The sequence below is a fragment of the Cryptomeria japonica genome, chromosome 3, assembly GCF_030272615.1.
Source record: "Cryptomeria japonica chromosome 3, Sugi_1.0, whole genome shotgun sequence".
Lineage (NCBI taxonomy): Eukaryota > Viridiplantae > Streptophyta > Pinopsida > Cupressales > Cupressaceae > Cryptomeria > Cryptomeria japonica.
The window spans coordinates 205,922,792-205,948,584 of record NC_081407.1 but is presented as its reverse complement, the minus strand read 5'-3'; the positions used below and the strand labels follow the sequence as shown (position 1 = coordinate 205,948,584).

The following is a 25,793-nucleotide window of genomic DNA, read 5'->3' as shown; positions in this document are numbered from 1 at the left end:
CTTACTCCATCTTGAATGTTTGAAACGAAAGCAGCATCTTAAAATTAGGTATACTTGAATATTTCGCTCTGGTCCCTTGGAGAGGGACAGGAGCGCCTTGGCCAATTCCATCAAGTTCTCGTGGTCTTCGCAACTTTGTTCCTCTTCGAAGCATTCCTAATATCATCTCCATCATGTGCCTTGGCTTGGATCCGACAAAACTTGGAAGGGAAGTCTTGACAATATATTTTCGCCCTGGTCCCTTGGAGAGGGACAGGAGCGATCTTGCATTTATAAGCTCACTTGTATTTTGCCAACTTTCAAATTTGTCTTCAATGGAGCGATTAAGCCTTCCTTTACTCATCCAAAACATGAGATTTGTTTTAACTTTGCGGGAAATTTGCCTTATGAGGAAATCGCTCTGGTCCCTTGGAGAGGGACAAGAGCGCCTTGGCCATTATGGGCTTACTTTGCGTTTTGCAACTTTCAAAATTGTCTTCAACGGGTTGATTGTGCCTTCTTTCCTTCATCTCAGGCTTGAAATTCGCTTTACCTTGGTCCAAAACTTGTCTTGAGGGAAAATTGCTCTGGTCCCTGGGAGAGGGACAGGAGCCACCTTTGAAATTCGCTTTGGTCCCTTGGTCAAGGACAGGAGCGCCCATTGCAACTTGGGTTGATTTCAACTTTGTAGACGGCTCAAGTTATATTCAATGGACAAAGCATTCTTCTCCTGACCACCTCAAATCGCAAAATCACTTAAATCTTGTGTGGACAACGTAAGTTTGGAATTCAAGCTCCGGTCCTTCAGTGAGGGACAGGAGCGATTTTGTCATCTTAGGGTCAAATCTTCACAATTTTCATCTTAATTCTCCTTTGCTGGGAAAGATATCATCATTTTGCAAGCTATGCCCAAGAGTCAAAATCCAAAAAAATGTCCAAGGAGATGTGTTTGAGGAAAATCGCTCTGGTCCCTGGGAGAGGGACAGGAGCGAACTTGCCTTGAATCTTCAAAATTTATCATTTTGAGTCTTTGAATTCTTCAAAATATTCAATTTACGTCCAATTTGTCCTTCTGGAGACCCTGCATAAAACAATTTAAACAAGTCAATAACCAATATGCACCAAAATATCATTTTCGCCCTGGTCCCTGGGAGAGGGACAGGAGCGATTTCACCTCTGCAGGCCAAAATATCCACATTTTTGATCTTCAATGACTTGACAAGGCAAAATTAGGCCATTTCCAAGGCTAGGGGCAAGTTACTAAACTTTCCAAAATTTGGTCAAAATTCACCCGGACAGAATTACATAATTTAATCATTGAAATGCTAACACTTTTAAACCTAACTTGAAATTGCCCTCAAAATCTTAACTGGACCCATCCTGAGACAAACTTGACTTCCTGGCAGGCTCATCCTATTTCAAAATTGCAATCAATGCGAGGATGCTTAATAATCTGTCAAAATTGGATTGGACTTCGGCTTGAAAATATCAAAGGAAACGCTAAGGCTTAACCCTAATCCAGACGACTCACTCACTCGATTCAAAACCCTAAAGGCAGAGAGAAGAACAGGTAAAACAAGAGCGAAAAAGAGGGGGTCCCCATTTTAATGGGGCGATGTGTGAAATGGTCACAACAGGTCGTCAAGTGGCTTATTAATTTCTACCTCGTCCTTGCCCTTACTAGTGCCATCTCCCATTTGCCAAATGGCTTGAGAGAGGGAATTGGCTTGTGCACAGTCTAGATGAGATAACTAAGCAATTAATGCCCAACTTGTTTTTGAATGACGGGTTCAGGGTGATATAGGAGCACAAGCCCATTTAAATGAAGCAGGAATTTATATTAAAAAATTCAAAATCTGCAATGTATATCAATCACACAAAACAAGCGCAAACAGGCATAGCTAAACCAACACAAAAATAAACTGAAAAGGACTGAAAACGATACGGAAGAGGAATTCAAAAGGTCTAAAGAAACCAATGACGATGAAGAGCACCAATCTGAGCACCTTGCAGTGATCACAAAGCTCTACGAAGCAATAATAGCAGATGACCATTCGACTTCCAAGGAGCTATGCACTCACCTCTCCCTAATTGAATAATATAATCATAAATATTCCCTCTCATAAAGTGACCCACTTTATAACTATTATGTTGACATAAATAAAATCACTTTATTAAATAAACAAGGGTTAGCATTTAATTAATAAAATATAAATAATTCCAAGAAGCTTAGGACTACTCAAAATTTAATTAATTAATTATCTTTTATGACCTTTTTAAATAATTGAAATTAATTGTCTTTTAATTTATTTATTTTAATTTTTCTACAGCTTAATTTAATCATTTAATTATTCTCTAAGGCCAAGTAAAAGGGAACATTACAAAGAACCGCTCTATATGTTTTTTTGAAATTATTGCAGTTGGAATGAGATATAAATCAACCTCCCTTCCACTTTTTGATCACCTAGATCCTGGAGTGGGCAAGGATAGAGCATATGGTGTTCAAGATTACAATTAACTGGAAACTATCAACTGAAAGGAAAGCAGTAGGTGGCAAAGTCAGCCAATACCATTTATTCAATGGAGTGCATGTGCATTACAGGAAATGAAAATAAGCATCTTTCGCTTGATTCAGTGGTGAGCTAAATGGGCACGTCCACTTATTCAGTGGGAAAGCTTAATGGGCACTTCCACTTGTTTAATGGGAAAGCTTATACAATACTGAAATGAAACACAAGTTCTTCCACTTATTCAGAGGTGAGTGATTACATTAATATTACTTATTCAATGGGGTAAGTATCAACAATGAACCAAGATAAGTCCCATTGGCGGTACTACCATCTTGTGTTACAATGTTAGCTCACATATAATCATACCCAAAAAAGTATTTCTGCTGTTACAAAATGTTGATAAAGGAAAATTACTGCTGATATAAATGCTGATGTAAAGTAGAACTGCTGAAACACCCCTTTTAGTGCCCAAAATCATAAACAAACCCACCCAGCTTGTACAGGTCTGGTAATGCTCTGTTGGCATGCTGCAACAAGTTTTGGCAGTAAGGAAGACGCCCCGAAATATCACCAACACATTTCAAACACACACCCCAGCTACAACTTCACTTGAAATACTCCAAAATCACTCCAATAAATATCCAAACATTATCAAATCATGCTAAAGGAAGACTATAACAATACACAAATGCTACCATGAGACTCCTAAAGAGTACGCAGGATGTCCTTAGGAACAAGACATTGAATTCAAGACTTCATTAAGATCCCCTTAAAGAGGGCATGTGGATGCAATGGTGGTTTTGTGCGGAACCACCATTTGGGTAGGATTTGTCTTGGAGATGTTGGACAATATCTTTATGCCAAATGCAGTTAGCAATTTCATCATGGTGTATAGAGTAAATAATTTTGTCATGAACATCATAGTTATTTGTCTCATAAAAATCTTAAGGCAGCACAATGTTAACGAGCTGTGAAGTTGTGACTAAGCCTTATTTTTGTTTTTGATTGACAACTTCAGATTAAACTGTTCAAGGAGCATTATCTATTTGGCAGTTTGCTAGGAAACATTGTCTTACTCAAAGGATTCGTTGGAACTTCAAAAATTTTGTCAAATTTTGAAGGCTCAGGTTCGAAATTTTGAATTTTGCACTCAGAATGCACCTTGCACAATCAGCCTAAGTTGCTCAGTTTGAGAGCCTATAATTTTGCACTCATTCATTGTCATAATAAATCCTCTCGGGAAAGTGTTTTACGCCTTCAAAGATGCTATGTGTTCACTTGCAGCCTCCCTTGATCAGTTTGGATGTGTTTTTGAAGACCTTGTTTGGAGGTCCAGAGATAGGGTGGTGATTTGCAGCAGTTCAGCCTTTCTGAGGAGCCCTCTTTGAGGCATTCCATCTTTGCGCCAGATGAATTTTAAGCCTAATCGATAGTTGTCCATGATTCTCTGCAATTTTTTGAAGCCCCATGCCAAGTGGCATAGCTCCATGAATCTGTTTGACAAGTTTTCAAAGTCAATTCCGTTTGCAAAAAGTTACGTTTTGCAAACTGGACTGTGTCAAACTGCAGTTTGTAGCCCCGCATTTGAATTTTTATCTCACATCCTAATGACCTGCGCATCAAAGTGGTTGTAGCCCATGATTCCTTACATAATTATCTACCACTTTCCCGATTTATAGCCCTCCAACTCATCATTTGATCAGTTTTCAAGACCCATTCTGAATGATTTTTTTCAGGGTTTCACAAGCAGCACTTTCCAGATTTTCAGAGAGGGCAAGTTGGGAGATTAAAATATTTCACATGTGATCAAATCAAGTCAAACCCTCTTGCATAATTATTTAGGGTATCCAAATGTATCAGCGTGCCAAGTGGCAGCCTTTGAAGAAGAGTTTTGATATTTTTTCAATCAGTGATTGAAGGGGTTTTAGGTTGATTTGGCAGGTGCAGTTTCAAACAAGCCTGAGTAGGCAACTTGATAGATTAATATCTTTCACCCCGGAAATCATTTTGAGAATCTGTCCGATGTTTTGGATTCCTCATATTACATTCTGCCAGTATGCCAACTTGCAGGGCTAAATCAGGTGTTTTGATCAGTTTTCAAAGCTAGTTCCTGTGGATACTTAGTTTGTTTTGACCAAATTTCAAAAGTTGCAGAATGTCAAAATTAATGATCGCTCAGTTAGTTTCTCAGATCCAGAACATGTCCAATCAGTTTTCCAAGGCATTCTCAACAAGCTAGTTGTTTGAAAATGATTTTTTTTTTAGTTGGGCCCACCCGGGCCCCGACTAATGGTGAAACCAAATGCGACCAATGGGAGTCCATTAAGGGAAAATGTATATTATTTAAATCAATTAGATTTAAATAATGCATATTTAAAATCAATTTCAAATAATGAGGTGTATGAAATAATTTGAACGAATTAAAATTTTTGGCTGCGTGAAAGAGAGATTGAAAGATCATCTTTTAATGATTTAAAATAATAGGAGCCATGGTAAGTGTTGATGATTTGAAAAAGTGATTTCATAAAATCATTTTCTTTATAAATGATTTAATTATTCTCTATGTAGCGGGCCCACAAAGAAATGTATGGAGTAATATGTGAAAAGACTTGCTAAAGTCTTACTTCTTTTATTCCGCATGATGAAGGAAGGCGTCCTAAGAGAATAATGCATTATTTAAATCAATTAGATTTAAATAATGCATATTTAAAATCAATTTCAAATAATGGGGTGTATGAAATAATTTGAACGAATTAAAATTTTTGGCTGCGTGAAAGAGAGATTGAAAGATCATCTTTTAATGATTTAAAATAATAGGAGCCATGGTAAGTGTTGATGATTTAAAAAAGTGATTTCATAAAATCATTTTCTTTATAAATGATTTAATTATTCTCTATGTAGCGGGCCCACAAAGAAATGTATGGAGTAATATGTGAAAAGACTTGCTAAAGTCTTACTTCTTTTATTCCGCATGATGAAGGAAGGCGTCCTAAGAACCACGCAGGATAAGCAAGGTGGAGAAGGCGCGAGCATGTCTTTTACCCCGCAATGTGGAGGTGGGCGGCATTTGGATGGTGTGGGATAAGCGTGGGGGCATCGAAGAGAAGGAATCTGCTATCTCGCGGGGGTCCAAAGGCATGCCAGTTGAACCCGCGGGATATGAAATCGGGTAGGGTGCAGAGGAAGAGTCTCCCCCGCACTACGCAAGGGGCAGGTCAAACACCAGTGCGGGGCAATGAAAAGGCAACAAAAAGTCAGAGAAAGGATTAGGGCAGAGTACCATATGGCAAAATTTAGGGTTTTGTTGTATCTTCTCGAAATTTTGTGTATAGAAATGAACTTGCGACCTGCATGGGATATGTGAGGAGGGTGAATGTCCATAATTTGTGGACGATTATCTCAAATCACTTCTGCTCTAACGACACCATGATTGATGGAAATTGCTAAAGCAAGAGTGGTGCACAGTGATTGTTTGGAAAATGGCATGAATAGACTGTGGAGAAAGCGCAAACAGAGATCAAGGAAGACAGTGATTTGTTTAACAGGGAAAGGTGATGGCTTGAACCTGAGATCGCTAGGAATGACAAACTGTTAGACATGCTGTAAAAGATCTCTTACATAAGATCACCGCAAGGTCATAATGAGAACATGGGAGTTGCAGAATAAGAATCATGGTCAAGGTGCGAAGATAAATTCCTCAAAGGGCTGTGTCCACGAAATGTCATGGGTAATTAATAGGTGTAGGATACACTTGTTGAATGGGTTTTTGTATTTTATGATCAAGTGTGTCTGTCATGAATGAGTCAAAATAGGACATCCGTGGCACTCAGGAATTTTAGCATAGGTTGCAATGGTGGCTCATAAATGGTATGGGAAAGATTGTTAGATCCTGCTGCTGATCAGAGCTAAAGCCAAATCATTGAGAGGCTGTGCAGGGACTGGCCACAGGTGAGATATTGACTTCAACTCATGAAATGAATGCAAAATGATGGCTGTGAGTGCTCTGATAGACAGATACGCAAAGTGTGGAACTGTTGACAAGGCGCAACAAATAACCTGTGCCCTTGTGGATACTTCTGTGCCTTCCACAACAAAGATGAGGATGGATATAACTATACTCCAGCAAAATACTTCTGTATCATGATTCGTGATTGATCAAAGGACAATGCTTATTGCTTGAAGAAACCTTGGGTGAATGTAGGGCCGTTGGTAAAAGCAGAACATCCCGTGGGATCCTGACCGTAGCTTTAGGAGCTTTCAAGTTCTTCAAACGCTCAAATAAGTGTGTCATCGGTCCTCTTCTGTGTATCTGAAATGCACATCATTGTTTTGAGCATGGGATCGAATTTATCTCAAGGGAATACCTGGAATCTCATTGACTGGATCGTTGGGATGTTTCGGGCAGGAAGGAGGTAGGGTTTTTGAACCCTTGTGCTATCTCCTTCACTGCTCATGATGTCACAGGCAACCAAAGATGTATCTCTAATAATGAAGACCATAATGAGAAACTTGTAGGAGGAAGCAATATTCACTTGAGATAAATAATACCCAAGGGAACATACGAAGAATCAAAGTAAGGAGGGTAGAATAATTTTTCATTAATGATGAATATTAATTCAAAGAATGAAACTCTTTGAAGAGAATATTTCAAAGAGATGTATCAAAGGTTATCATTTTGTCAAAGTGGAATGGCTGCACACAGGAGATAAAAGATCAAATGATAGATTTTCATATCAAAGGGATAGATGTTTTATTTTTAGAGTTGATGTGCTGCACTAAATCTTTTTCACCAAGTGTAAGGTGCTTCTACTCATGCAAAATAATTTCTCAATAAAAGGCTAGTTGAAGGTTTTTATCACATAAAACTCTTTTGTAAAATATGCTGAGTAAAATCAAGATGTAAATTAAAAGGCATATAGGAGCATCATGCTGCTAAAAATGGATTTTTTTTGGGTGAAATATATTTCAGTAAGGAAGAAAAGGTGCAGAAAGTGGCATTCACTGTCATCAAAAGGGGGGATTTTCCATTCTCGGTCAAAGAGAAGATGCATGCTGAAAAGGGGAAGTTTTTGAAATATTTTTCACAATCACATGAGAGAAGGCAAATATGCAGAAAAATGACAGTGTCGGATCATTTCCAGCAAGGGGAAAATTTTCCATTTTTTGAGCAGGGCAGGACTGCAACTAAAAATAGAAAGTTTTGGACAATGGGAAGATTTTGAGTTTGACAAGCTGCTGTAGAGGGATTTTTCCAGATTTTCAAGAAATTTTCAGCAGGCTCGAGGTGCTAATTGAGGACAGAAGATGGGAGAAAGTGCAGATTTTTCAATTTGCAAAATCCAATGTGAGGGTGCAGATTTTGAAGACAGATTTAAAATTCCTGAAAATGCACAAACCAATGAGATGCATTCTAGGGCTTCTCTAGGATTTTTCTTGCACTTTCTTATTCTCTTCTTTTCTCATTTTCAAGAGGTTCCAAGTCCAGATTTTGGCTCCAGGAGAGCTATGTATAGTGCAGAACTTAATGACAGTTGGAGTTATATTTTCAGTTTGTAGGTGTTTCATGCCTTGAATAGTTGTGATCAGGAATGCAAGTAATGAATATTTGTTTTTCTTGTTATTGTCTCTAGCATGTGATAGCATTGTTTATGAAGTGAATGATCAAGGATTGTTTATTTTGTCCCAACAAGTTCTGGTGTTCATTTCATTTTTGCTTCTCTTCAAGGAAGAGATTAAACTGCTTTTGTGGGATGAAGAATGATGTCTTATGCATGCAGGATCTTTAAGTATGATTACAAAAAGAAACAAAGATAATGGGTGTTGATGTAATGCATTAATGCTGCGATTTCACTGGTTACAGTTTAAACTATTTAGGTATAAAGTTACATGTTGAAAGTAGACTGCTGCCCAGATAAAGGCACTGGTAATGTGTTTATTCTTAGTTTTCAGAACCATTTATTTCTTGAAATCTCTTTTGTTTTCAGTTCATAGGAGTAGGTGTAGTGTAGAAACTCATCCCAAGTGCTGAGTGATTGTTGATAAGCCAGGATTCTAGCCAAATCTACGTTTCATACACTTTCCTCGGCACATTCATATTGGGATGTCTGCCGAAACTTGTAATGCCTTGAGTGTTAGAAGCTGTATGCTATTTAGGCATTACTTAGGTGCACCCGCCTTGGTCTTGCAGAGCCAAAAGTGCAAGATCGTTCAGTCCAAAAGATGAACCTCGTTTGTTGGCCAAATCCTATTCTGAGTCTGTCGATGAGTTAGTGGCTATTCCTCTAGGACTTAGAATCTGTTGATTTGGGAACCAACAGGATTGTAGAGGATCTGATTGGATATTGAATTTGGTTGTCTGATTTAACGTGTAGTGTCTAATTTCCTTTGTAGCAAAGACAAGAGGGTACATTGCTTTTCAGTGGTAGCATTGTTGCACTTAAGTCAACTAATGTTCAATAGATGTAATGATTTGCTCTCTTTCTATCATTGACATCAACTTGAGAAAGCATGTCTTAGTTGAATAATTAGTAATGACTGTATAAAATTAGCTCTTCATCTTCAATGGGGCCCATTAGGATTGGAGGATTAAGCAACATATGCTGGAGCCCCTCAAATGCTGCTTGGACTTTAGATGTCTAAATAAAGGGAACATTGTTTTTCAGAATAATGGGTGAGAAATATATTGTCTCAGTTTTAAGTAAACATGCAATTCAACTTTTGTAGCATAACAAAAGAAGATTGACCTAGGAAGAGCTGGAAATAACTATAATAGGAAAACATGGTTATCCTAGGAATGACTTGAACAGATATAGACAAAGATGAGAGTATGTGCATGTTAGCAAGCACACATATAATAAAATGAGAAAGCAATAAGAAGGAAAGAATGTTCTGAGAGAAGTAAACAAGCAAATTCAAGCCTATTCGAAATCATGTCATGGAAACTCATGTGATTGCAAGTTAGATGCCACAATGTAGTTGAGATGACTTTGGAATGATAGCAAAACATAGTGAATTTGGCTAGAAGGAAAAGTTGAACCAAAAATAACAATTTGAGCCTGAAGAATAAAAAATAACAATTTGAGCCTGAAGAATAAAACAAGAAGTGCAGCACAATATGTGGATACCAATGCATAGTCAGACAGAGATGAAGATCATTTTTTTTTTACAGAGACAGAAATGCAGGAGGAGCAAAGTTTGCCCAACAAGTTGAACTACAAGATGACAAAGTAACTCTGCCATTAGGTTAGAGATTGTTGATATTTTTATACTAGTTGTTGGGAAGTATGACAAATGTGAGATGAGGTGCCTCTGAGGAGAAGATAGGTAGGAAATTTGAGTGTTCTGTGATTTTTGATTTTGACTCAGAAAACCTTGTTTTCTAAATTGCACAATTTTTGGGGACTATAACACAAAATAAATGAGATTATTGTACGGAACTAAAAAATCTGCAGATCTGCAGGTGGCCTTACAAGATTCATACATCAGAAACCATCCTACAATTGATGTCAGTCAACTTCAAATATCAGCAACTGACTTGCAGAGTTCTACGGATGTCAAGGTGGCACTAACAGACCTTCCAGGTGAAGTCAGCATGAAGACAAATATGTAGAAACTAGAAATGTATCAGGCTTACATCAGTAACAGGTCTATCACAAGTTAGCAAGATGATGCCATTGACAACTTTCGATAATTCAGCAAGGTAACATCAGCAGCAGTAGAAACAGATAGATGACTTTTTGTGTCTGGCAGGTAAGAGTTGACTTCAACACAGATTAGTTAAACCATAGGGGTGATGTCAACATGTCTATTCTCTGATATAAAGGAACATAAGAAGACAGATGAAAGTATTTGCATGTAAGCAAGCATACAGGCAAGAAAATGAGTGAGCAATAAAGCTTGAGAGAAATATACAAGCAAAACTTTGTTCCAAATCATGTCATTTAAGTTTGTGTGGCCGCAAGTTACATGCCATGGCATAGTCCAGAATCAAGATGACTTCAGAATGATATTGAACAAAATAAGCCAGAAAAACGAGTTGAGCTTGAAGAAAAAGTTATGACAATAGGACAATTTGATCCAGGAGCAGGAATACAAAGTTCATTCCAATATATGGATATCATTTTGACATGAGACAAAGATGGAGATGAAGTTGTCTTTGTTGGCAGGGACAGAAAATCAGGAACAAGTCAGTGCTTAAGAAGTTGAATTACAAGATGAACTAACTCAGCCACTGTGTTAGAGATTGGTGACATTTTAGTAGTTGAACAGTATGACAAATGTGAGATGAGGCAGCCTCGAGGAGAAAATAGATTTTAAGCCCATTGATTATAAAGGTAGGAAACTTAAGTGTTCTGTGGACAAGAAAAATGACCACCACATATACAATTGAAGGCAAAGAGAAGAATTCAGGTGAGTTCTAAGTTAATGTTGATTTTAGCTCTACAAACCAGGTTTTCTACATTGCAATTGGCGATCCAATATGTTGGTTATTTGGCCAGTAGGGCTACCTGAACTCTTATCACACTCTCAGAATGCAATATTAACTATTCTTCACCTTTCACAATCCTTACTACATGGGCAGTTGCACGCTTGGAATTTTTTTTAGTCGTGGCTATTAGGAGAGATACTAGGAGTAGCTTGCTTCCAATATTGTCCATTTGAACCCTCCTAGCCAGGACATTCTCTTGAGAACATCAGAAGATTGTGTAAGTAGCCTTTTTCATGGTGATTGACAAGGATGTTGGTCCCTCTTTTGCTCCTCACTCTTATGCAGATTAGAGCCTTGCCTTTGGTTCTCTTCTCTAGTGGTTCTTTTTGGTATAGCCTGAGGTCCTCCTTTCTTAGGGTTGGAATGTGTCATATTACATATCTTTATATTTGCTGATTAGTTTATGGTTTATTGTTTGTATCACATGGCTTCATATAAACTGATTTTCTCTATCTTCTTAGATATAGATTTATTTTAATTTCCATTTCTGTTGTTAGAGTCTTTTAGCAATCCTGATTTGTTTTTCTAACTTGTACTTTGATCCCCATTGACATCATCCTTTGATACTAATATAATTTCTTAGTATTTTGGATTTGATTTCCATTTTGTTCTGTTTTTTGCGCTTTACTTTTAGTTCCTCACATTCTCCAAAGAGGTATCTAAAATGAATTTGACAATGTTTAGGTTGTTTTTATGTTGATTCTTTTATTTTCTTTGGTTGCCGTTACTAAAGTAAACTTTGAGAGGTTGTTTGGACTCATGGAGTTTTCCATTGTTAGAGATAACAATATGGTTCCATCTAATGTCCTAGGGTCATTTGGAATTTTTATACTCAGTAATTCTATCTTCCATATTGTGATTGACTTCTAGATTTGCATTCTCATGGTGTCATTGCATTACTTCCCTAGTGATTTGTTTGTCTTGGGATTGTCTTTCTGTGATTTTTTTGTCCCTTTTCAATCTTGCATTATTTATTCAGAAGTGTCTTTCTAATGGAATCCTTGCTTCTCATGGTGATAAAAGTTTAATTGACTAATACGATTATTATGCATCATCCCAATGGAATATTTACACCTAATGGCAAAATGCAAAGGCATCAACCTTGGCTATATTAGTATCTGAACATAAATCACACAATATTAGCGATAAAAACCAAACAGTGTAAGATGGGGAAGATCATCAGGATAGGCCTTCCTTGACAGTCATCTGAATATAATGCCAAAAGCAGAATAGCCTGTTCATTGCAGCAGTCTGATTGATCCAACAATTTGTTTTCTGATGGAGCAAGATATACAGTATAATCTTGCTTTACCCTCTTGCTCTGTTTACTTATTTCTAGTGCTTTAAAATGGTCAGCTACTTTTCATAACCTAAGATTCTTTTACCCTAGTACTTCTCTATTGTTTCTGAATATATTTCTTGATTGCCATTTATTTTTTTGTCATTTACTAACATTAATGTAATTTCTCTTTCTTTGTTTCTGACTTTCAAGGTATGGTCTGTTGTTCCTAGAGAATGGGACACTTAAATATGTCAAGGATGGAGAAGATGCCACCTCAACCAGTCAAAACAGTGAATTAACTGCCACAACTATGACCAAAGAGGTCATGAATAGCATAAAACTACTAAAGAATGCAGCAAAGACCAGGAAAGTTGCCACATTGGAGGTTCTCTCTGCTCTTAGAGTTGTTAGAAATGCTAAACTTAATGCTCAGAACTTCCTTCATACTCTTGGGGGAGATGAATCTCCTGGACGAACATGGATGCTGATTTTCACAGCACAGGCAAGTATATTAATATGAATCTACAATATAATTGATTTTTTTTGAATGTTTTATTGAGTCCTCAAAATATACACTCAGGTTTTTCCTTTTTATCCTATGTCTAATTGTTGCATCATATTTTTAGGGTAGATCTGGAAAAGGATTTTATTTCCCTATCACTGCAGTTCAACGATTTGATGCATCTGTAAGTGTATAATTCTTTGAATATTATGCCTCTCAAATTGCATAATCATTCAGTAGTTTACCTTTGCATGATATTCTAATGAGTTTATGTATCGCTTTGCTTTTCCTCATTCCAATATTCTTTGTCTGAAACACAACCCTTTTACTGGCCTAACTCAAACATTGTCAAGTGTTATAAAATATACTGTTTTAGCTTTCTGTATTTTTTGTTAGCCGGCAGAGCTGGTTGGAGTGTTAATCTTTGACTTTTATTTTACAATTTTTAGTTCAGAGCATTTATTATCTACTTTTTATTTATTTAATAACATTTGTTGTACTGAGGCTGGCAGTTTATCTCTTCTGGGTAGATCATTTGGTATTCTCTATTGTTATTCTCTTAGTGGCATTCATCATATTTCATTCATTTTAGCTAAAGTATCTGTGTTATACTCTCTTGTATAAATAATTTTATATCAAGAACTTATATAAGTGTAGCTTTTTCAGTAATTACAATGATTTGGGATTCAGTTTAAGTGCTCTTAGAGCTCTTTTGTTTTGTAAAGTTCTCTATTATTTCAATACATCCATGTCATGCAAATTTCTGATTTGGGCCGTTCTATCATTTTGAATTAGGTTTGGCATTATACATTTCTCCTAACATTGAAAGTATGATGCTCAAATCTGTATTGTATCCTTTCCCCCAATAATTTTATACAATATGGGCAGCCACTTACTTGTAGCTTTTTTGAACTTTCTAATTTTATATTTTATTTCTAAGTTTCTGATTCGGGTACGGGTGTAGGAACCAGAACTGGAACCTGGTTCGATGGTACCACAATTTTTTTCCCTTGGGTACAGGTATGACTATAAATATATCTCATCATTAGCATGATTAGATATGCTGTTTCTGATTGCCCATGTTTGGGTGAAACTTGTGATGGAATGGACTCCGTGGTGGAGAAAATAAGAACAATAATAGAGGCCAAGGAACATGACCCAACACAAACATTTTCAAAATTATGCAACAAATTATCCTTGTCATCGACCACCCCCTTACATCTCTTAGCATTTGCTTTACGGTCAAAGTATAGATTATAAGAATAGTGATACTCATAAATCCATAATTTCCAATAAATAGAGTTTTCAAATACATCATAATATCATATTCATAATTTGCAAAAATAATAATACTCAAGTCTGAAAATGTCATTACACAATGAAAATTCAATTTACAGTCGACATTTAATACTCGTATTCTTCTTTATTATAAGTATCATCAAGGTGAACATTTGGTTCAATTTCATTTGAACCACAATCCATTGAATTGCCACTCCCACTTGCTGTGTCAAGTGCAAAAGCTACCTCATCTATAGAGACTTGGGCAAGCTATGCAACTCTAGCATCTAAATCAACACACTCAGGGGCTAGATCCCGATTCTTTGTTACACCCTCATTGTATTCAGGTTTGTTATGTGACAAGAGAGGAAGGTTGGAGTGTATGTAGACCAAATCCTCAGCTTTTTTGGCAGCCAAATTATTGTACTTGACTGAGTGGATGGAGGACTATGTACTCCAATTCTGCTCAATTGAAGAACTTGCAACTCGTTGAGTTTGCATACAACATTTAGTATTTAACAAGAATCAAAACTTAAAACATAAATTAATTTTTTTTAATATTTCAATTTAATACATAGCATGATAGCATTGAATGAAAAACAATTAAAAATAAATAAAAAGATACATACATGGGAGAGAATTTTAATTGTAGGAGGCTGCAAGAAAATGGAGCCTTGACTGTGTAGATACCACTACTCATCAACACTTATCTATTATTTGTCATAAAGAGTGGAAAAATCATGATTTTTTGAAGATATGAATTAACTCACTCAAGACAATACTTTAGATTTCTTCATTTGTATATATCTTTTTTAAATTGCAACCTTATAGCTAGTAGCAACCTCCTGTTGACGTGTCTGAAATCGCATTGTTGCAAACCCCATACGGCTAACGCAGAATAGAATAAACTTGCTGAGTATCCTATCCTCTCTTGAGATAAGGAAATCCCTAGTGCTATTTTCTTCGTTTGATCAAAGGGGACGACCTCAAGGTTTCGTTTGTCAGGTCTTGATTGCGAGATTTCTCAATGGTTTGATGTGTTTTGCTGGAAACACAAGGGGACTTACGATTTGCAACAAGCTGGTTTGTTGTGATTCTCGAATTACATAATAAAGAGCAAAAGGAAAGGGTTAGGAGATCTAAAACTAACAATACGGGCATGCGGGTAGACGGATTCAACATAACCAATTCCTGCTTGGCCAGAATAGCTCACAACCTTGCAGGAATGGTGCAATCTTCAAAGGGACTTGGAAGATCAGACTGGAGACGCACGACTAAGCACCCAATTCTGGCGCAGCTCAGACGGACACCTGCAATTGAACTAAGCACAATTAAAGGCTCAGGTTAACCATACAAAAAGATACACAATCAGTATATCCTCAATGGTATGAGCCTGAATCTATCAAATACCTGCACACCCAAAATAGAAAGATCTATCTAAAATGCTGAAAGAAACCATGCAAACAGGATGAAAACAAGACAATAAACACCAAATCAATGTTTATATATTGATTTCAGCTGCCTATTACAACAATTTTTGCAGCATCTCTATGCTACTGCTTAAAATCTAACCTATTCTAACTCTAAAATCTAACTCTCTCACCAGAGTCTAACTATCCAACAATCTCTAACTATCTCTCCCTTTACAAAAGAAAGGCCTCTGCTTTTTATAGTTTTACAATTTTGAATTAGAGGCCAGGATGGACTGCATCCAAGGATCCTGATTTGCCTTCCAGAAACTAGCAGCCTTTACCCATGCCCATTAAATTCTTTCATCCATTCAACCACAATTTCAACTACCTGCCACTATTTGGCTTCATTTTGAGTCTATTCGGTAGTTGGACATAACTGTCCATACTTGACTTGTTTCCCCTTTCTTTCAAAATATTTGAGTGGGGCCTACAAGCAGTTTTACAATAAAACAATTTCAGCTTTTTAGAAATTGAATTCCTGGAATTAAATCCAGCTGTGTGCTTTTTCTCGAGAAGGCATAAACTTGCAGCATTCAGAGTGTTCTTTGGTCTTTGGTCCCGGTGGTGGACTTCATCTTTGTTCAGCGGCACGATTCCTAATGTTTGGTTGCTCTCGTGCTCCTGCAGTGCGTTCCCACATCTTTTTTCTCTTCCAGTCTTCAGCGCCTGGCCTTGATTGCGATCCTTCTTCGATTTGAGTTTCAGGTCTTTCTCCTAATTCTCTAATGACGTCTTGCGACCTGCGAACGATCAATTTCATTTCAATAAATCAATTTGAAAAATTAATTAATTTAATTTAACAAATATTAAAATTTAACGCCTGGAGGGTCATTTGAAAATTTCCCAAGTTTTAACGCTTTTACTCCTTCCGCGAATTTAGTTGTTCCTGGCAATTTCGGGCAAGAGGGGCGTCCGAAAAGTTTTAAAAACTTTGACATTTTCACTTAAAGGTCCAAATTTGGCCCTTTGGGCACTTTTGCCAACTTTCACTTTTTAACATTTTGGCTAAAAGGTCCGAATTTGGCCATTTGGGGCATTTTTCCCAGCTTTTCACTTTTCAGTTTTTCACTTAAAGGTCCAAATTCGGCCCTTTGGGCACTTTTGCCAACTTTCACTTTTTAACATTTTGGCTAGAAGGTCCGAATTTGGCCATTTGGGGCATTTTTAACAACTTTTGACTTTTTTTTCCAAAAAGTGCGAGTTTTGGCACCTGGGCGAGTTTGTCAACCTTGGCACTTTGCATTCTTTATCTCCTTTGTATCCCTTGGCGAAAATCGGCATTTCAACGTCATTGCAGGCCTTAACTCTTTCTTCACATTTAGGCGATTTTGTGAGAATTGGGGAGTTTTAAGTTCGCAATATGGCCCTAGAGGCCGAATTTGGTTTTAGCGGCACTTGACCCTTCATATCCCCTTCCTCTTCCGCAAGGACAGAAAGGCACAAACTGGGGGGTCCCTGTCCAAGACGGGGATGGGTGTGCGATTCGCACAACAAATGGCGACTCAGCTGGGAAATGTTCCTGAACATTTCAAGGATGACTATCCGGATCGAACCCGAGAATCTCTGGTATATACCCCACAAAACAACCCAAATGATAGAAGACAGATTCAAAGTAAAAATGAGGTCGCAAACTGAATCAAGTCACCAGCCTTGAGAAATCGAGTGTGTGCAGTGAAGTTCGTTCAAGCCTAAAGAAGGTTGAGATATCATTGTTTAGTTAATGCAAGTTACGTAGAGCGACTCTAACTCCAAAAGCGTGAGGCTGCCGGCAAGCATCTATAGCCCCGACGAAGTTATCGCCTGTAAGCTCATAGAGATTGCTCTGTCTCCGATAAATTTTCTTGTTGAAAATCGTCAGAGGTGTCTGCATTCCCAAAGCCAAGCAACTTGATATTTCTTTGCTTTTCAATTTCGTTTCTTTTGATTTTTCTCTTTTATTTTCACTTTTTCACCTTGGCTGGTAAGCAATGAAGCCTACATGGGATTGAGCGTTACAGTGGTCGCTGAAGTAGAGCTTCAAAATTTTTTCACTTGTAGTGACCTCCCTTTGAGAAAACGACAGACTAAGCACTTTTTAAGCATTTAAAAGTGCAGTGATCACGACGTTGGCGACAAGACGTAGTAAGTAACTAAATTTTTAGACTGACTAAGCCTTAAACCAAAATGGACTGACTACGGGGGCAACCGTCAATTAGGTGCTCTACCAAAGTCGGCATCCATGAAATAGACCGGAAAAAACTTCCTAACTTCGTACACTAGAGTTGGGAAAAGCAAACAAATCCCTTCAAAAACTGATAGGGACACAGCCCCTTCCGAAAGGACACCTACACTACGGAAAAGCAGAAAACAGGGAAACTAAACTAAACAGAAAACGAACAAAATCCTAAACTAACTATGTACAAGAAGGGACCGATTGTACAAAAGGTGGACTATATGCATGTGTTCCCGACCCTGGGTGATTTTTCAGTACATGCAGCAGTAACAGGGCAGTGGGAACAGTTCTCAGTTTGGCCCGTTTGTCTTTATATTCTGAAAAGAAAATTTTCAGTTGGCCACTCTCAGGTTTAACCAGGACATCGGGTAGAATTATCAATTGAGGGAGTTCATTAGGTTAGTGGTTAATCCATTTATAGGTTGTTTTTCCAGAATATTCAAAATTAAACGGAAAATTTTCAGAATTAACAGCAGGACGGAAAAAAACAACTTGGCAGGTTTTTGAGTCATGTAGAGTTTTGTACGGTGGGTTGTGCGGCGGGAAGGCTTCAGCAGTTGTATCGGGAGGTCGCCATTGGTGGTGCAGCATATCGATAGTGTCTGGTGTATGCAAATCAACATCACATTCCACATTAGGTTGCGTAGGCTGAAAATTAGTCTTGAAACTGAACTCGAACTCAGGAAAGAGAGGCGCATCATCTGTCAGTGAATCCTTGGGCTGTATGAACAATGCGGCCTTATGCACTTGTATCAGCATTTCCTCAAACAACAGAGACTCTTTGGTTGATTGGCTCTCAAAAACATCCTCGACGGACTCTTGGACTGCATCGTCCATTTGTGGGGCTGCTACAAATTGCTGTTCAACCTGTGGCTGATCCACAAAGCTCCCTTGATCGTCCTCCTGAACACTGTCCTCATCAGTTGCAGGGATAATAAATTCATCTGTTGCCTTGGTCTGATTGACCGGTTCATCTTGCTTAGCAATTGGCAACTCCATCTTTTCATCATCGGGGAGTGCGGCGCTGCATTGATTTTGCGTTCGTCTATACTCGTCTGCAGCAAGGTAGGAACTCCACACTTTGCTGGTGATGCTCTCCCTTGGTTCTTCCGGTAGTCCAAATTGGGCTTTGATTTGACTGACTGCTTCTATGCATAGTGAGCAGGTGAACTCTGATGTGGGGTGCGGTGAATTCTACACCACCAAGGTGACAACATGCTCTCCAAGCATAATTCCTCTTCGAGACCAAATTGGTTCTCAATCATATTCTTAAATCGTGTAAACTCCTCGCTGCTAGATGGAGGATTAGGGATATCCGGCTGTATGATCGCCTCTAGTTTGGGGACATCCCAAAAAAATATCTGCCCCTGTAATGCGAGCTCGACCCTTGACAAAAATGTCAAGCAATTCAGTTCATCGTGCGCTATGGTGTCGTGAATTCTGCAGTGAGCTGAAGATGCAAATTCGCACAGCTGCCTTGGATAGAACTGCAAACTTAGCTCTTGTTGGATTTAAAAAATTTCGGACTGCAGACAGTCTTTATGAAACGATTGACTCAACATACTGACTCAGAAATATTTTGGGTATTTTCAGGTTTTCTGATTTTTTGGCTTTTCTGATTTAACAAGGATCTTGCATATCCCAAGTATAGCATTTAAAAGGTCTCAATAAACTCGACTTGTTGCCTTGATCTTGACAAAGGCCCCCTTAGCGCCAATTTTGTTGCGCACGGAGGAGGTTAAAAAAGCTATAAGGTTACTCCTCACAAATATGGATTGATATGATGTTGAATTAGCTGTCTACACATTTCATCATACTGGCCCTCCTAGCACCAATTCTGTTCACGTGTCTGAAATCGCATTGCTGCAAACCCCATATGGCCAACGCAGAATAGAATAAACTTGCTGAGTATCCTATCCTCTCTTGAGATAAGGAAATCCCTAGTGCTATTTTCTTCGTTTGATCAAAGGGGACGACCTTAAGGTTTTGTTTGTCAGGTTTTGACTGCGGGATTGCTCAGTGGTTTGATGTGTTTTGATGGAAACACAAGGGGACTTACGATTTGCAACAAGCTGGTCTGCCGTGATTCTCGAACTACGTAATAAAGAGCAAAAGGAAAGGGTTAGGAGATCTAAAACTAACAATACGAGTATGCGGGTAGACGGATTCAACATAACCAATTCCTGCTTGGCGAGAATAGCTCACAACCTTGCAGGAACGATGCAATCTTCAAAGGGACTTGGGAAGATTTTTAGATTGGAGACGCACGGCTAAGCACCCAATTCTGGTGCTTCTCAGACGGACACCTGCAATTGAACTAAGCACAATTAAAGGCTCAGGTTAACCATACAAAAGGATACACAATCAGTATATCCTCAATGGTAGGAGCCTGAATCTATCAAACACCTGCACACCCAAAATAGAAAGATCTATCTAAAATTCTGAAAGAAACCATGCAAACAGGATGAAAACAAGACAATAAAAACCAAATCAATGTTTATATATTGATTTCAGCTGCCTATTGCAACAATTTCTGCAGCATCTCTATGCTACTGCTTAAAATCTAACCTATTCTAACTCTAAAATCTAACTCTCTGACCAGAGTCTAACTATCCAACAATCTCTAACTATCTCTCCCTTTACAAAAGAAAGGCCTCTGCCTTTTATAGTTTTACAATTTTGAATCAGAGGTCAGGATGGATTGCATCCAAGGGTACTGATCTGCCTTCCAGAAACTAGCAGCCTTAACCCATGCCCATTAAATTCTCACTCATCCATTCAAAGACAATTTCAACTACTTGCCACTATTTGGCTTCAATTTGAGTCTATCTGGTAGTTGGACATAACTGTCCATAACTGACTTGTTTCCCCTTTCTTTCAAAATATCTGATTGGGGCCTACTAGCAGTTTTACAATAAAACAATTTCAGCTTTTTAGAAATTGAATTCCTGGAATTAAATGCAGCTGTGTGCTTTTTCTCGAGAAGGCATAAACTTGCAGCATTCAGAGTGTTCTTTGGTCTTTGGTCCCGGTGGTGGACTTCATCTTTGTTCAGCGGCACGGTTCCCAATGTTTGGTTGCTCTGGCGCTCTTGCAGCGCGTTCCCACATCTTTTTTCTTTTCCAGTCTTCAGCGCCTGGCATTGATTGCGATCCTTCTTCGGTTTGCGTTTGAGGTCTTTCTCCTGGTTATCTAATGATGTCCTGCGACATGCAAACGATCAATTTCATTTCAATAAATCAATTTGAAAAATTAATTAATTTAATTTAACAAATATTAAAATTTAATGCTTGGAGGGTCATTTGAAAATTTCCCAAGTTTTAACGCTTTTATTCCTTCTGCGAATTTAGTTGTTCTTGGCAATTTCGGGCAAGAGGGGCGTTCGAAAAGTTTTAAAAACTTTGACATTTTCACTTAAAGGTCCAAATTCGGCCCTTTGGGCACTTTTGCCAACTTTGACTTTTTAACATTTTGGCTAGAAGGTCCGAATTTGGCCATTTGGGGCATTTTTGCTAGCTTTTCACTTTTCAGTTGTTCACTTAAAGGTCCAAATTCGGCCCTTTGGGCACTTTTGCCAACTTTCACTTTTTAACATTTAGGCTAAAAGGTCCGAATTTGGCCATTTGGGGCATTTTTGCCAACTTTTGATTTTTTTTCCAAAAAGTGCGAGTTTTGGCACTTGGGCGAGTTTGTCAACCTTGGCACTTTGCATTCTTTATCTCCTTTGTATCCCTTGGCGAAAATCGACATTTCAATGTCATTGCAGGCCTTAACTCTTTCTTCACATTTAGGCGATTTTGCGAGAATTGGGGAGTTTTAAGTTCGTAATATGGCCCTAGAGGCCGAATTTGGTTTTAGCGGCACTTGACCCTTCATATCCCCTTCCTCTTCCGCAAGGACAAAAAGACACAAACTGGGGGGTCCCTGTCCAAGACGGGGATGGGTGTGCGATTCGCACAACAAATGGCGACTCAGTTGGGAAATATTCCTGAACATCTCAAGGATGAGTATCCGGATCGAACCCGAGAATCTCTGGTATATACCCCACAAAACAACCCAAATGATAGAAGACAGATTCAAAGTAAAAATGAGATCGCGAACTGAATCAAGTCACCAGCCTTGAGAAATCAAGTGTGTGCAGTGGAATTCATTCAAGCCTAAAGAAGGTTGAGATATCATTGTTTAGTTAATGCAAGTTACGTAGAGCGACTCTAACTCCAAAAGCAACTTGGATAGAGCCCCGTTGCCGGCAAGCGTCTATAGCCTCGACGGAGTTATCGCCTGTAAGCTCATAGAGATTGCTTTGTTTCTGATAAATTTTCTTGTTGAAAATCGGTAGAGTTGTTTGCATTCCCAAAGCCAAGCAACTTGATATTTCTTTGCTTTTCAATTTCTTTTCTTTTGATTTTTCTCTTTTATTTTCACTTTTTCACCTTGGCTGGTAAGCAGTGAAGCCTGCGTGAGATTGAGCGTTACAGTGGTCGCGTAAGCAGAGCTTCAGAATTTTTTCACTTGTAGTGACCTCCCTTTGATAAAACGACAGACTTAAGCGTTTAAAAGTGCAGTGATCACAACGTTGGCGACAAGACGTAGTAAGTAACTAAATTTTTAGATTGACTAAGCCTTAAACCAAAATAGACTGACTACAGGGGCAACCATCAATTAGGTGCTCTACCAAAGTCGGCATCCATGAAACAAATCGGAAAAAACTTCCTGACTTCGTACACTAGAGTTTGGAAAAGCAAACAAACCCCGTCAATAACTGACAGGGACATAGCCCCTTCCGAAAGGACACCTACATTACAGAAAAGCAGAAAACAGGGAAACTAAACTAAACAGAAAACGAACAAAATCCTAAACTAACTATGTACAAGAAGGGACCGATTGTACAAAAAGTGGACTATATGCATGCATTCCCGACTCGGGGTGATTTTTTAGTACATGCAGCAGTAACAGGGCAGTGGGAACAGTTCTCAGTTTGGCCCGTTTGTCTTTATATTCTGAAAAGAAAATTTTCAGTTGGCCACTCTCAGGTTTAACTAGGACATCGGGTAGAATTATTAATTGAGGGAGTTCATTAGGTCCTTGGTTAATCTATTTACAGGTTGTTTTTCCAGAATATTCAAAATTAAATGGAAAATTTTCAGAATTAACAGCAGGAGGGAAAGAAACAACCTGGCAGGTTTCTGAGTCATGCAGAGTTTTGTACGGTGGGTTGTGCGGCGGGAAGGCTTCAGCAGCTGTATCAGGAGGTCGCCATTGGTGGTGCAGCATCTCGATAGCGTTTGGTGTATGCAAATCAACATCACATCCCACATTAGGTTGTGTAGGCTGAAAATTAGTCTTGAAACTGAACTCGAACTCAGGAAAGAGAGGCGCATCATCTATCAGTGAATCCTTGGGCTGTATGAACAATGCGGCCTTATGCACTTGTATCAGTATTTCCTCAAACAATAGAGACTCTTTGGTTGATTGGCTCTCAAAAACATCCTCGACGAACTCTTGGACTGCATCGTCCATTTGTGGGGCTGCTGCAAACTGCTCTTCAACTTGTGGCTGATCCACAAAGCTCCCTTGATCGTCCTCCTGAACACTGTCCTCATCAGTTGCAGGGATAATAAATTCATCTGTTGCCTTGGTCTGATTGATTGGTTCATCTTGCTTAGCAATTGGCAACTCCATCTTTTCTTCATCGGGGAGTGCGGCGCTGCATTGATTTTGCGTTCGTCTATACTCGTCTGCAGTAAGGTAGGCGCTCCACACTTTGCTGGTGATGCTCTCCCCTGGTTCTTCCGGCAGTCCAAATTGGGCTTTGACTTGACTGACTGCTTCTATGCATAGCGAGCAGGTGAACTCTGAATGTGGGGTGCGGTGAATTCTGCACCACCAAGGTGACAGCATGCTCTCCAAGCGTAATTCCTCTTCGAGGCCAAATTGGTTCTCAATCATATTCTTAAATCGTGTAAACTCCTCGCTGCTGGATGGAGGATTAGGGATATCCGGCTGTACGATCTCCTCTGGTTTGGGGACATCCCAAAAGAATATCTGCCCCTGTAATGCGAGCTCGACCCTTGACAAAAATGTCAAGCAATTCAGTTCACCGTGCGCTGTGGTGTCGTGAATTCTACAGTGAGTTGAAGATTCAAATTCGGACAACTGCCTTGGATAGAACTGCAAACTTAGCTCTTGCTGGATTTGAAAAATTTCGGACTGCAGACAGTCTTTATGAAACGACTGACTCAACATACTGACTCAAAAATGTTTTTGGTATTTTCAGGTTTTCTGATTTTTTGGCTTTTCTGGTTTAACAGGGATCTTGCATATCCCAAGTATAGCATTTAAAAGGTCTGAATAAACTCAACTTGCTGCCTGGATCCTGACAAAGGCCCCCCTAGCACCAATTCTGTTGCATGTGAAGGAGGTTAAGAAAGCTATAAGGTTACTCCTCACAAATATGGATTGATATGATGTTGAATTAGCTGTCTACACATTTCATCATATCGGCCCTCCTAGTGCCAATTTTGTTGACGTGTCTGAAATCGCATTGCTGCAAACCCCATACGGCCAACTCAGAATACAATAAACTTGCTGAGTATCCTATCCTCTCTTGAGATAAGGAAATCCCTAGTGCTATTTTCTTCATTTGATCAAAGGGGACGACCTCAAGGTTTCGTTTGTCAGGTCTTGACTACGGGGGGACGACCTCAAAGTTTCGTTTGTCAGGTCTTGACTACGGGATTGCTCAGTTTTAACGCCTAGAGGGTCATTTGAAAATTTCCCAAGTTTTAACGCTTGGAGGGTCATTTGAAAATTTCCCAAGTTTTAACGCTTTTACTCCTTCCGCGAATTTAGTTGTTGCTGGCAATTTTGGGCAAGAGGGGCGTTCGAAAAGTTTTAAAAACTTTGACATTTTCACTTAAAGGTCCAAATTCGGCCCTTTGGGCACTTTTGCCAACTTTCACTTTTTAACATTTTGGCTAAAAGGTCTGAATTTGGCCATTTGGGGCATTTTTGCCGACTTTTCACTTTTCTGTTTTTCACTTAAAGTTCCAAATTCGACCCTTTCGGCACTTTTGCCAGCTTTCACTTTTTAACATTTTGGCTAAAAGGTCCGAATTTGGCCATTTGGGGCATTTTTGCCAACTTTTGATATTTTTTTCCAAAAAGTGCGAGTTTTGGCACTTGGGTGAGTTTGTCAACCTTGGCACTTTGCATTCTTTATCTCCTTTGTATCCCTTTGCGAAAATCGGCATTTAAACGTCATTGCAGGCCTTAACTCTTTCTTCACATTTAGGCGATTTTGCGAGAATTGGGGAGTTTTAAGTTCGCAATATGGCCCTAGAGGCCGAATTTGGTTTTAGTTGCACTTGACCCTTCATATCCGTTTCCTCTTCCGCAAGGACAGAAAGGCACAAACTGGGGGTCCTTGTCCAAGACGGGGATGGGTGTGTGATTCGCACAACACCTCCCCATCTCTATATGGTGCTACCCTCCTTGGCAATGAAAGTACCTCTTTGCTATAATACTTTGGTGACAAAGCAAATGCTAAGAGATGTAAGGGGGTGGTCATCTTGTTCCAATGGTCAACAATAATTTGTTGCACAATTTTAAAAAATGGTTCCGTTGGTCATGTTCCTTGGCCTTTATTATTGTTCTTATTTTCTTCATCATGGAGTCTATGCAATTATAAAGTTCACCCTAACATGGGTGATTAGTATGATCATACCTAATCATGTTCTTGATGGGCTAAGTAAAATTCAAAACATATTCAACACAAGCCCATCACTCATCATCTAGGATCAATGCTTTTACTTTTTGGGTTCTTTTTGTTCTTGACTGCCTCCATAGTTGTTGATGATCGTAAATCTCAAGGCCTCTCGCATCTTCACAAGTAGTCTTAAGCGATTGTGTGAGATGCAAATTGTGTTTCAACAACCTAACATGGTATAGAAAAATACACGTGACATATCAACAATAAAAATAAAATTAAAAGTTAAAAAATAAAATTTAAATTACCTTCAAGAACTCCAACTTGGAGAAGGTCCTAAATATGGCTTGCGACATATGATG

General features: G+C 38.7%; 1 protein-coding gene across 1 annotated transcript in view; it reads left to right on the top strand.

Moving 5' to 3' along the window:
- The window catches only part of LOC131041023 (uncharacterized), a 133,976-nt gene that overhangs the window by 26,673 nt on the left and 81,510 nt on the right, over positions 1-25,793 (top strand). Inside the window, exons 2-3 of the mRNA XM_057974000.2 lie at positions 12,490-12,761; positions 12,886-12,945. Coding sequence (XP_057829983.2) covers positions 12,490-12,761; positions 12,886-12,945 — 332 coding nt within the window. The remainder of the gene's footprint in view (positions 1-12,489; positions 12,762-12,885; positions 12,946-25,793) is intronic.